Consider the following 14,183-nt stretch of genomic DNA (forward strand, 5'->3'; position numbering starts at 1 on the left):
GCGGAGGCCAACCCTCACCGGAAATAGGTCCGACTTACTGCCGAGGACCCGGACACAGCTCTCGCTTTGGGAGTACAGAGATTGGATGGCCCTGAGTAGAGACCCCCTCACCCCATACTCCCGCAGCACCTCCCACAGTAACTCCCTGGGAACTCGGTCATACGCCTTCTCCAAGTCTACAAAACACATGTAGACCGGATAAGCGTACTCCCAGGGCCCCTCCAGGATCCTTGCGAGAGTACTCTCGCATGCGGGCTGTGAGGGGTTTAATTATTGCAGCCTGGAGGAGACTCTCCTTAGTGTAGCGTTCTCACAGCATACTTACACAAACAGACTGCTGTTAGAAAGAACTCCATGGAAATCTGCTCTTTTTTAGAAAACAGTCAGTGTTTACTCTTTTTCTAAAAATGTAATTTCATTTATTTTCCGTAAATATTTATTATGAAAGGACTCTTACAAAACATCACAAATTCATACAAGCCAAATCTAGAATGATGTTCATATATTTTGCACCTCACATTTTAGACTAGTACCAATTATAAAATAAAACAAGTATAATCTACATATCCATCTAATATTCACATACTGAAATATGACTCAATCTGCAGATACTGTAATACATTTTCAACAAATGAGGAAAATAGATTACTGCAGGAATGGATGAGGATGACTTTCTGGGGATCAGGGAATCTTTTTTACTTTTTAATCAATAATCTGATGTGGATCTTTATAAGCCTCTTTTGCTCTGCCAGTCTGTCCGGTCTGATATTAAATCACGTCATAATCTTGGATCAGTCTTTCATTTCATGCTCAAACTGATTTATAAGCCTTATTAAATAACTTTATGGAAAAAGGGAGATATCTGTAGCGGCCCAGTGTAGCGCACATGAGAACATTTTACTTTTGTATTTTAATATAATATTTAATAATCTTACTTATACGGGGGGAATCTGTCTTTATAATCCAAAATGTATTTGTCAATTTATGCCCGATAACACATGGTTTCAGATGTTTAACAGTCAAGGTTGTCCAATTTAGTCATCCGCCAAGAGAGCAATCTCCTAACTCAGTTTCTCTCTGGCAGCCAAGTCCTCACCCTTTACCTCATGATGAGTTTGGGTGCAGGTTGGAGCAGGGGGGGGACTAATATGTATATCCTTTACTTTGGTAAAAGTATCAATGTTAAAATACTCCATTGCAAAAAAAGTTAGAAGTCACTCGCTCTTTTTGAGTTACAAGCCAAAATGTGTGAGAACCGTTGGTTTAAAATCAAATAATCTGATGTATTTTATGAACTCATCATGGGAACAAGTAACAAAAGCAGCCAGATAAATGTAGTCAATAAATAAAAGCACACTATTTCTCTATGAGTTGTGATGGACTGGAAGTACAGTATAGACAAGTATAACGTAATTAGAAAACTATGAAAACTCAAGTGCTTATGTATTGTATTCTGGTTTACAGTACTTCAAGTCTTTAAGGAAAATCACATGGTACTTATGCAAGGTCTTTTTGTACATACTAATACATGCACATGGGGTTAGTTATTTCACTCCTTTCAATTAATTTCAATGTTTTCCCCAGCTCTTAAAATCAGCAATCATGTCATTGTTAGCAAATGACAACAAAAAAAGGTCATTCATCAGTGAAGACACGATGCCCTCCGTATGTGTGCCTCATCTTTTAGCACCACCTTCACACTTCCGAGAGGACACATCCGGTGCGTAGCCTCAAGCTCAATGATCCATCTCCCTGTCTCCTCCGCGGCACGTCCTCCCTGCTTTAGGCTCAAAGGTCGGACAGAAAAGGTTGCCAGGCAAGGTGAAGCGAGGCAGATGAGCCAGAGGGCACATCTGTGTGGGACACAGGGGGTCTTGTTAATTTGGGAGATGCGTTATCTGGGTTAGAAACAGATGGGAAAGTTTCATTGGGGACATTTATGTAACTTTCCATTGCTTTTTAATGATTCAAACACTTGTTATTCTTTCTCCTTATTGATTATTGTGTCTCCTTGTTGCTGTGTGGTGGCGTGTTTTCACATAAATGTTATCTCTTTCAGGCTTTTCCCTTTTGTTTGGCAAATACAAAACATTGAATTGTCACTGAACCAAAAATAACATAAATTGATAGATACAGTACAAGGTAAATGTTGCAGTACTGAGTAAAAGAAGCATTAGTGAGAGCTGAACTCTCAGTGATCTCAGAGTTTATGTCCCTCTGCTCGCACCCTGAAAAGCCTGCAAGTCGAGTCTTGCCAAATCTTGACGACTCTTGACTCAAATCTGTTTCGTCTCTTATGACATGACATCAGTTGTTTTACTGGTAACGTCTACATTCTCGTATTAGCGTTTCAAGAGTTAAGGCTGTCACTCGTTTAGGAGATTAACATCAGTTAGTGAGACTATTAGATTTGTTTGGAGAAACAAAAATAAAGAATGCTGTGACCCCTAGACTTTCGCAACCTAAACATTTTACACAGAAAAAGAAGGGAAATGTCTATTTAAGCGTTTCTTTTTTATTAAAAGGGCAGCAGGTGAGAATGCATTTGACTGCACAGCGGTCCCTGTGTGGAACTTTCCAAAAAGGAGATCATCACTCTAGGGAGGATGTGTTTACAGCCGCACGGATTCACCACTGTGTTTATTGGCAGCGTAATTCCATCTGTCTTTTCCATTGACATCTTAGCTAAAGAAAATAATATTGACAGTGTATCCTACAGAGGGAACTACAGCTGACTCTGTAGGAGAAAGGTCAGCTACCAGCACTCGGAAAACATTTATTGACAAATCACAGAAGAAATAGTACAATAGTAGGATTAGAGATGCCACCTTGCACTCACCATGCCCACATAAGAAAGAGTGAGTGAGTCACTGTGGGACATAATCCCTCCATTGATCTGCTCATGGCGGTGAAGAGGCCAAATATAGTTACGATAAGGAGGGACCAGAAGTGATTCATCATTTAACAAAGCATGACCCAAGGGAACACCTTAAATACCAGACAGAGATTTCTTCTGGCACGTACAATGCATAAAGTCGTTTGTTCTCAGACAGAAATGTCAGCAGTGTGTTGTAATTCTGTTTTCATTAATGACTCCAGTCTTTATGCAACTTTCCTCTCTTTTTACTGGCTGCTGTCTCCATTGTCTTCTTCTTCTTCTCCCTGGTGTCTCTTGACATCTCTGTCGCAAAATATTTCAGGATGTAAATCTCAATATAATTCAGCAAAGATTAGAAGTCATTACTATCTCTGCCAAAAGGAATTGGCTCAGTTTTGTGATATTGGCACGTTGTTGATATCTGTTATACCGCTGAACAGCAAATATGACAGTATTTTGGCAGAAACTTTTATCGAGCAAAACAATCAACACTAATAACGTCAGCATGTCCTCCTGATGAGTTTTTTTATTATGAGTTATTTTGAGAGTGAGACCCCATAGTGCTGGAGTTGATGCATTAATTAAAGTTAGATTAATGGTGCTCTAAACTTTAGAGCACCATTAATCTAACTCAATGAGTCTTTACTGCCTTTGCTGCAGGCCTATGGTTTGGGAGATTTATAAGGTCATGAGTGAGGTTAAAGTCATGCTGTATAGGAACAATAAAAGTTGAAAATAGAGGCTGAGGCCAAAACACTAGTTAAAGATAGGTACTAGCGGAATAAAGACTGCTACAACCTATCTGGGGAAAGATTAGGCCCCAGCCCAAAGACAATCTGGCAGCAAACTGGTTGAAGTGAAGGTAAATACACTGGGGAGCTCATGAGGGAATGGGGACAGGTGAGTGGACAGGATGATGGGGTGAAGTGAATCTACGGATGGGAGGGCAGGCAAATGTGAGTATCAGGGTCTGAAATGACAGCCATGTTAGAGCCCAGACAGAATAAGACTGATAAAGGTATAAAAAGGTAATCTCAGTCATGAGAAACAGCGTATTAAGTCATATGTTGACCAACATGTGACATAGCATAAAAGAAAGTTTATTTGTCCACCACATTGATCAATAAAGAAATATCTCAACATCTTTTGCAATACCGGCCTTGAAATTGTTGTGCATTCATGGCAACCAGAGGAGGCATCTTTGGGACTTTGGTGATCCCCTGACTTTTTCTCAATATGCCTCAGCGGGTTCATATTTGAGCCTTTGAGTGAAATATCTTACGCTATTGGATGAATTTTCCATTAAATTGTTACAGAACACATGTCAGAAGTCATCAAACAAGCGCTACCTGCCCACAGGTGAACGAACACCTTATCCTGTAGGGGCGCTCCCTCTCAGAGGAACCTCCTGTTGTGTGTTTATATAAACTGTTATTGCCCTGTCTATCCCTCCTTTGATCGAGCATAAAGCACAACCAACAGTCTGGAGAAAATATTGTGAAAACTAGGCTTCCTCTGGGGATCTGCACACTGACATGGCCCACTGAGCACCAACTGACACTCGCCTTTTCCAGGACAGGATAGCTTGTAATTCAGGGGATATTAAATATTCAGTCTTCTGGTTTAGGGCTAATTACTCAACTGGAAGTGAATATCAATGTGTGCGTGTGTTTATGTGTATAGATGAGTTGTGTCAAAGAAGCAGCAATCTTAGTCATCCTGTGTTTATGCAAACAGGAAGAAGTCCTCATAACCTGACGTCTTGTCATTAAAACGGAATGAGGTAATCCAACACTAACCATAATCCTTCTTGGCAGTGCATTTGTGTCTTAACATCCCCACTGCCGAGTGAAATATATTCACCCCAAGGCATTTTAGCTTTATTGCCTTTATATGCACTGCCAGTACTATTCTTTCTCTTACTGCTTTACTCTGTCTGGCAGCTACATTAAGACATTCAATTTAATTTAACTCACCCCCACAGACATTAATCATACATCAACACTCACATCACGTTCACTAACCAAGAAAACTCACAAGTTACAGACTGGGTCTGCCAGATTCCCTCTGTGTCACAGATTTGTCAGTGTGCAGAGTGTCCTCGGACGGTCTTGTTTCTCTCACTCTGTCTGTCCTGTGTCTCTTTGGTGAGATCACCTCCATAATCTCTCTCTGGCTGACCCTGGTTTGGAGTAGTCCTGAGATGAGAGGGGAAAAGGTGAGGGAGAGATAATTTGATGGAGGGGGGAGCTGGTCATGCTTCAGTTGATCTCCACACACACAGACACATCTAGGTTAAGTTTCCAAAGCTGTCTTGTATTCAGCTATAATGATCCATTAGTGACTCTCAGAGCAGGTCAGTGCGTCAAGATGGATTAAAGTTGATCTAATGAGTGTTGTTTCCACTGGACGGTCAGTTTTAGATCTGAGGCTCATTAGCCTATACAATACGTCTTTCCTGTCTTTTGAAATGTTGCTGCTAAATCAACGCACATATGGTGCCATTTATTGTCCCAACCTCTCTGGATTTAACGTTGTCTAATCATTTGACCTCCACATACTCCAAATCACTCACATAGTGCATACTGCAACTAGCTGGAAGTAGTTGTCTTCAAGATCTTTCATCCATTCCTCAGGGGATCAATACCAGGAGGCAGGCTATTTTAGTGAACACTTTGATAAGAGTTACAACTTTGGTCCACTGTTTATTCACAGCTGATTTATTTGGCTACTATAGTTGACATCTTTTTAGTCTTTCTGCCTTCCTGTCCTCTTGCATCTCCACTATGCCTTTAGTCCCTCTCTCCTCAAAGGCCATGGTGTAAAAGCAGTCACCTGTAAAGATGAATTGAAGCTTATGGCCGCTGATTGATGCGATGGAATAATCCTGCTCACCGCTGGCCTGGGACATAGACTCCACAGTGACCTTGTGTTGGATTTTACCCCGGCTCTGGGACGCGAATAATAGGTGTGGCACACGCACACCTATCCACAACGCTGCATCCTAATCCCTCGCACTATGACTAGACTGATTGCGCTCAGCAGATTACATCATTAGTGACTCAACGCTTAAGAGGTTTGTCAGTCGGCTCACTGACCATGTATGGTGTGCTTTGTAATTGTATTGTGGTTTTCCTGTAGTTTTGGGCATTGAAGTATTGATCAGACTAAATGGAGAGACAGAGGGTTTTAAAGGGGGGTTTTAAAAATGAATCAAAATGATCTTTCACTGTCTCTCTCCTCTTCCTCACTCACTGTCTCTCTTTCTCTCTCCATAATGCATGTCAAAACATGAAGAGAAAGAAAACAAACATCTTCCCCAGCGATGGCATTAGCTCTGACCCCATTCATTTGAAATGCTGACATGACATTTCCTGAATACCGAGAGAAAAGCCAGAGAGTTAATGGGCTGCGACCAAATTTCACCAGAAAAGGCTTTTGCTATTTGTTTTTTTTAGCCAGTTCTGCAATTTAATGTCACCAATAGAACTGCACTGGCTTGACACCTTGAAGTGACGTTTCAACTCTAATCCATTTTACATCGCGGAAGCACTTTCATTTCACTTTGATTGAGCACATTAACTTTCAGCATGTAGTTCAGGGGCAACTGCTACTTTTAGCTCCGCTGGTCCCTGTTACGTTCGGCCTTAACATTGAACATTGTCAATAGGCAAAGTAAGCAGTCTGAGTGTGTTGTGGGTGTAGTTGTGAATATTCTTTATAACGAAAGATTAAAGTTTGGTTAAAACAGGCTCAAGGTAGGGGAAAGGACCCTCGCACAAACACAAAACAGATGGCTTCACAGATGTTCCACATTCAGTGCAGTCATTCATATTTTCTTTCAATCGTTTCAGTCAGGTCAAGATCAAGAGGCAAGCTTCACAAAGCTTAAAGACTGGACTGAACAGGCTATTAGTCTGACACTGTCCATATATTGTTAGTATGCATAATAAGTTGACTACTTTGCTTGTCACCTGACCACAACACCCTCAACCTTTATAGCTGTGTTTGAAAGTGACCCTCAAAACAACTTTATAAATTAGGGATTACCATCCAAAACTATGTGTTTACAGCCAATTTAGCAACTCTGTGACACGCTAACGTGCAACGTAATCACACTGGCAGGAGAACAGGGGCGGCGCCAGGGGGTGCTGAAGCACCCCCCAGGATTGCCAAAGCACCCCCTAAGCACCCCCAAGAAATGTGTTTTTTTTTTTTTTTTCGAAAATTATTATTATTATTTTTATTAAATTAAATTAGAAATATTATTGATTACATCAATGCATATGTGAAACAAACACATTTTTGACCAAAAACATAAAGCCAACACAGGTGATATGATTGGGCCAATGGCCAGCACCAGAGCCATATAATAGAAGAGTTACGACAACGGAAGTCCAAAAACGGTTATCGTCACGTGGTTCATGTAGAAGAGGATCGTTCCCCGGAAGTTCATGGCGGGCAATGTGAATGCATTGATAACAGGAGATAAAACTACGATTTTTGGTAATTATTAGTAAATAAAGGTTTTGATTTGCAATATTTATACAACAAATCGATATGTGTATGTATTTACATCAATATGTTTTAAAAAATTAAATAGAATTTGCTAATATTAAGTGATAATATTAGGATTAGTGTGAACAACTAGTTTACATGTTAGGCTAACAGTGCCTTGGTTAAAGAGCATGTTGCTGTTTATTTATAGCTTTGAATTCTTTAAAACCAATATTATCTTCTTAAACTTGTATGGTTGTCAGGAGCATCACTTTCTAATGTGTATTGATATATTTAGAGGGAGGGGATCTAAAGTAATGCTTTAAAATTCAGATTAGATTAATGTCTACCATTTTCTTAAATTCATGGTAGTTTCAGTAATCCCCTGGTAATTGAGGACACAAGTTATCTAAATGACTAATGTCATCTTTATGGCTTTCAGAAAGGACAGGAGACCGACAGGTGACTATCAAAGGACTAGCAGCAGCAGCATGATGATGATGATGTTAAATGTGTTGTTTTAGGAACATCCATTGCAAATACATGGAATTCAATAAACATTGAATAGCATATCATGCAGTTTGTCTGTGCCTTTTCCTCCGTGTTGTCCTGGTGTGCTGTGCTGCCTCCTAGTCGCCACCATGGTTTGCTGTGCTGCCTGGGGATGCTCAAATCGCTCCGAGAAAGGAGTATGTACGGCTTCCCCACTGACACAGAGCGGAGGAAGCAGGAGCAATTTCACGACCAACAGCAAAAAAATATGTGATTTATATACAAACACTGTATTTGCACTTTTTCACAAAACGAAAACCACACCATTGGGAAAGCTTAATGTTTTGTTGAATACAAACAACAGGGAAAGGCTTGAAAAACACAGAGTTGAGACTCAGGGTGCAGGGTGAGGGTCTCAGTGCAGGTATTCAGGCTCCATTGAATCCCCCTCTGGTTCTTGTGCTGAAAGAGGGAGTAACAGACAGGAGAAAGGGTTATACACACCTATATAGCACACCTATTGGATGGGAAATTGCCTTGGGGAGATAAGGTGTGGTCTTTGTTCCCAACTGAAGTTATGGAACTTTATTATTTGTGAGTTTAACAAAGTATGACAACGTGTGTTGCTAACTTGATTCGGTATCCTAGCTTGATCTGTTATCTGTAAACGTTCCCTAAATCTACTAATTTAGGGATAATCCACTGACATCCTTTAATACACATGTTAAATTGAATCAGATGTACTGATAATATCCGCAATATAAATCTTTAAACTTCTTCTTACCTTTAAAAGTCCGTCACGAACGGTCTGTTATGCTGCAACTCTACCGCTCTGCTAGCCTTGGCGCTAACTTCCGGGGAACGATTGAGAGGCTCCACGATCCGCCATTGCTGTAAAAAAGTGGTCAATTGGAGTGAACGGAGATGTCGTACCTCTTCTATTATATGGCTCTGGCCAGCACCCATTCGATTGGATTTTTGACCTACCCATAGGCTAAATTACTTTGTGACACTTGAGTGACTTCCTGTTAGCTAGAGAGCCAAATGATTTGCTAACAGCAAAGTGAAAAATTGATCGTTTTTTAGTCCTTAAACGTCCACGTGTGAAACCAACTGAAAGCGAGAGGGATTCTGCACATAATAGGCCTCGTGAGTACAAGTAGCTTACTTCTGGGTCTCTGTGTTTGCTCTGTGTGTGTGTGTGTGTGTGTGTGTGTGTGTGTGTGTGTGTGTGTGTGTGTGTGTGTGTGTGTGTGTGTGTGTGTGTGTGTGTGTGTGTGTGTGTGTGTGTGTGTGTGTGTGTGTGTGTGTGTGTGGCACGAGCCATTTTGTGTGCGTGCGCGAGCGAGCGAGAGAGCTCGCCTCGCGCACCAGTGGGTATCTACCGGAGATCGTTGTGGTTAGCATCTGGTGCTAGCTAGCCAAGCTAACGGATATAAGGAGCTTTTTCAACAACAAGGTGGAGGGAGAACTCTCTCCTGTCAGACGGAGAGTCTCAGGTAACCTCAACTAAGGTGAAGTAAAGGACTCTCAGTGTTTAGATAGTTAACTTTAGTCTAGTTATCTCAGTGGGTCTCAAACGGTTTGTTTTAAAAGGGGAGTGATTTGTAAAATATCTAAAGAAATAGAAAATCTGTTGACAGTTCTGTTTCGTATGGGTGTTGAGATGTATCCATAGATCTCTTAATGCTGCTCTCAAAGTGCACCAGATTGATGCTTTTAACTTCAATATTTAACAAAAAATCTTCCCGGGGGAGCTAGCCCCCGAACCCCCCTAGAGGAAGTGAGGACCCTCCTAGAGGAGGTGAGGTCCGCTCCCCACTTGTAAAAATAGCACTTTACCCCTGCCTATATGCCGTGAGCTGATTATCGAGCCTTCATTGTAACAGTCGCGGGTGCACTGTGTGTGTGTGCGTGGGGAGTGTTGCAGTAGAAAATGCAACTGTAGCGCTGGTGCATTAATGGGAAACCCTAAATGTTTGAGCACCCTCTATGAAACGTCAAGCTACCCCACAGCACCCCCTAGAGAAAATCTCTGGCGCCGCCACTGCAGGAGAATAGGGATGATCTATTTAAAACTAAAACTAAAAACAGGTGCAATATGCAGATGTTTTAGGTATAGAGCTATTGACATGACAAACAAATGTCCATCCATTTACATTAGTGCACCCAGTGAGGCAAGTTTTAAAAGACTCCCAAATAAAAGCAATAACCCCAATGATAATTGACCAAACTGAACAATTGATAGACCAAACACATCCGATTGCAATACGATGTGTTGTGTTGTTTTGTTTCTTACCTCAACTTGTGTTCGTCTTCCCATTAAGACTTTTGTTACATGTCTTGTTTTATTTGTAATGTTTTGTTGTGTGTGGACCTCAGGAAGAGTACCTGCCAACTTTGCTGCAGCTAATGAGGATCCAAATAAAGAAAACAGCACTGGTGTACATGCCTCAGACATTTTCCTGTATTCTTCAGTATGTTTCATGGTTGTTTTCTTCTGTGTCTTGTTTTCCAGGTCCTGGCAATTATCTCCATCCTCTTCATTGTGTTGTCTACCATTGCCTTGTCTCTGAACACCCTTCCAGAGCTGCAGGGCACAGATGAGTTTGGTCAATCCACAGACAACCCCGCAACTGGCCCATGTGGAAGCTGTGTGTATCGCCTGGTTTACCATGGAGTACCTGCTCCGCTTCATCTCCTCCCCAAGCAAGTGGAAGTTCTTTAAGGGTCCTCTAAATATCATCGACCTGCTGGCCATCTTGCCCTACTACGTCACCATCTTCCTGACAGAATCCAACAAGAGTGTGCTGCAATTTCAGAACGTTCGTCGCGTGGTTCAGATTTTCCGGATCATGCGGATCTTGCGCATTTTGAAGCTGGCTCGTCACTCTACAGGTCTCCAATCTCTGGGATTTACTCTCAAGAGGAGTTATAATGAGCTGGGCCTGCTTATTCTCTTCTTAGCCATGGGCATCATGATATTCTCCAGTCTAGTGTTCTTTGCAGAAAAGGATGAAGAGGATACCAAGTTCAAAAGCATCCCAGCTTCCTTCTGGTGGGCTACCATTACTATGACAACAGTTGGCTATGGAGATATTTACCCAAAAACCCTGCTGGGAAAGATAGTTGGGGGTTTGTGCTGTATCGCTGGAGTACTGGTGATAGCCCTGCCTATCCCCATTATCGTGAATAACTTCTCTGAGTTCTACAAGGAGCAAAAGAGGCAGGAGAAAGCTGTTAAAAGAAGGGAGGCTCTGGAGAGGGCTAAGAAAAACGGTAGCATTGTTTCTATGAACATGAAAGACGCACTTGGCCGCAGTGTAGAGCTCATGGATATAATGGTGGAAAAAAGTGATGAAAATAAGGAGAAGGGACAAGATAATCACATTCCTCCAAGTTTGGAAACAGAGACACCTAAACTCAAGTCACATATGAGCCCGCGCAGCCCCACCAAGACCCTCGAATCGAGTTACCAAGAGCAGGCCAAGCCGTCAAGCAGTCCTCAGCATCTTAGCGCACAGAAACTGGAGGAAACATACAACAAGATGACTGGGGTCTCGCCACAACCCGACCTCATAAAGAAAAAAGGCCCACTGCCTAAAATAGTTAGGCAGAGAGCTGAATTAGAGATGGGAACCATCCCCGCTGAAGCCATCTTAAGCAAAAGAGAGACAGTTTCAGACATGAGGAGCATGTCCAGCATTGACAGCTTCATCACCTGCGCCACTGACTTCCCTGAAAGCTCTCGTTTTTCACACAGCCCCATCAGAAGCATGCTAGGTAGAGTCAGCACCAATCCTAGCCTGGAGCCCACCTTGGAGAATGAGCATGAAGGATCCCAGGGCACCACCACCCCCTTGACAGGGCGAGGCACTAAGCTGGGTCCGTACTCTGACAGGCCCAGAGATCTGCGCTCAAACAACCCGCTCAAAAGCCACTCGCTCAATGTTAACTTCAGAGCTGGGGAGGATTCAGGGACAGGGGCCTTCTCAGACAGCTCGTCAGTCCAGAGCCCTGAGGTGTCCGTCTACACAACTGCCAGAAGCAGCACTCCCAGCAAGAGCCCGGAGAACTTACCGCCCAACAGCCTCTTCACATTCCACGACGCATCCGTCAATACATTCATAGATGCTGACACAGACGAGGAAGAGCACATGCATGATGGTTCAGGCAACAACACATCCCAAAGACTCCATCCAGCCAGCCATCACTCCAGCTTCCAGCAAGGTCCCAACCATATGGAGGGTCTGCAGAGGAGGCTGGGGAACAGGAAACTGCCGCTGGAAGGACAGGAGAACCATGTGGCTCAGGAACTACAGCCACTTCAGGGAGAGAACAGCCACTCTAAAGCTTACAATAAGTGAGAGACCATGAAGGAGGAAGCCACTATGGAAGTACAAGAAGCACAATGAACTCAGAAAACTCCCAAAAATATGAAAGGCACTGAAAACATTTGTAGGAACATTTCTATAATTACAACAATATAATTCTTCCCCCCTGAAAATCGTTTTGGACAATGGGAAGGAGTTTAGCTTTTTGCTCTTTAACTTGTTCCCACTAAGGACTCCTGATGTACCTTATTTAAGAGAGGACTAATAGCTTTTAAAATGTCAAAAAAAATGTGTGTTTAGTTTAGATCCTTATATAATAATTCCAGCCTAGTTGTAAGAATATGATATCATTTTTATAAGCAAATCCTATTTTTCTGACATCCATACCATACCACTTTAAAGCCACAATAGCAGAAGCTGTCCAAACAGTAGCAAACAACAAAGGGCATTAAATCAAAACGTGAAGGTCATTCAGCTGAGATCATTCAAATAACTACGTTGTTGTGTGAAAGGGGAACTTACATTTGAATGTATTGCTTACAGTATATAATTGGCAGGAAGAAGTATGTTGGAAATGTTTATTTAGATTCCTTTAACTTCAACCTTTGTGTTTGTGTGAAAAGAGAGAGACAGAAAGACTGGCGGAAAATAAATATACTATATAGTATAATAATTATGATGTAGCGTTCGTGATCTTCTAAGTGTGAACTTGATGGAGATCACGTATTTCAGTCTGAGTTTGATGTCGCTCGTATTTTTTACTGCACAGAAAACCTTTTTAGACAACACGCAGAGAGACACTGTGAGGCTGTATCCATACATTTAACTTTTTGGTTCCCAACCGCAAGCAAGGGAGAGCACCTTAAATATTATAATGTTTTATTATGAACACAGAAAAAACCTCTTTATTCTTGTTTGTGTTGGTGTTTGTGTTGTTGAAATCAAAGTTTGAATATGGAGAAAATCTAAAGTCTAATCTTTTATTTATAAACTTTCTCAAAGGTGTTTTAGAGGAGATATCATTCCTATCGTAGCTGATCATCTGAACTTTATATACATTGACAGTGCTTATGAGCTGCAAAGAAAGCATTGTGTGGATATTGAACTTGTATAACTGCAACAGCAGAATATAACAAAAAACAATGTATCGTACAAGGTGAAGAATGAAAATAATTTATATTTTTAAGATATTTTCTAAAACAATAGAAACATATATTGTATTAATCTTGCAGTTTTGCATTTAGTATGTATGGCATAGTTTTTGATGGAGTTGCATCTGTAAGGAAATATACTGTAGTAGATTAATTTGTGCTGTTTGCCGCTGTCTCCTCGTAAATGTCCGTCCCTCTCTTCTTTGTGCAATGTAAAGAACCAAAGAACTGTTCTTTCTGATAACTCGTAGATTATGGTAAGTTTTACTGTTTTACTTAAGAAGTGTAAGAAATGTAAGCATTCCTTTTCTAAATCTGACATAATTCAGGGAGCCATACTTGCTCATTTGGTAACAACACGTAAAAAAGCTGTAGAGAGGAAACGAAGGAGGAACCCAGCACTTTATTTTACATTTATTTTGAAAGCTAATTTGATTATTTACACACTGTAGATCTCGGCAAGTGGTCTGCTTTCAGAGATCCTCAACATCACGCTCATATGAATTAACATGACATTTCTTACAAACATAAAGCCACCTCGCAGCTACATACAGTAAGGGGACACAAACAGCATGGAGGTCCCATGTAGGCCGCTTTAGATCAACCAAATATCCTGCATCCTGCTTCTATGTATCCACCTAACTCCAAACACATGATCATCCGGTGCTTTGATGTTCCTTGTAACATGCAACTATGGTTTAATAGCATGTATTACTTTAAAACATAAAATGCAAGCATGCTACAAAGCATCTATTTTTAGTAGTGGGTGTCTATACGCTTAAAGATATTTTAGATCACTGCACATAGCATGAGTTAGACATTTCTGTGCCT

At 41.4% G+C, this 14,183-nt stretch overlaps 1 protein-coding gene across 1 annotated transcript in view; it reads left to right on the plus strand.

The window, feature by feature from the left end:
* Nucleotides 1-12,874, plus strand: part of LOC117551015 (potassium voltage-gated channel subfamily B member 1-like) — a 38,333-nt gene extending 25,459 nt beyond the window's left edge. Inside the window, 2 exon segments of the mRNA XM_034223669.1 lie at nucleotides 10,386-10,502; nucleotides 10,504-12,874. Of these exon segments, the coding sequence (XP_034079560.1) occupies nucleotides 10,386-10,502; nucleotides 10,504-12,234 (1,848 nt within the window). The 3' untranslated portion in view covers nucleotides 12,235-12,874.
* Nucleotides 12,875-14,183: the final 1,309 nt, after the last annotated feature.

This window comes from Gymnodraco acuticeps, unplaced genomic scaffold, assembly GCF_902827175.1.
Source record: "Gymnodraco acuticeps unplaced genomic scaffold, fGymAcu1.1, whole genome shotgun sequence".
NCBI lineage: Eukaryota > Metazoa > Chordata > Actinopteri > Perciformes > Bathydraconidae > Gymnodraco > Gymnodraco acuticeps.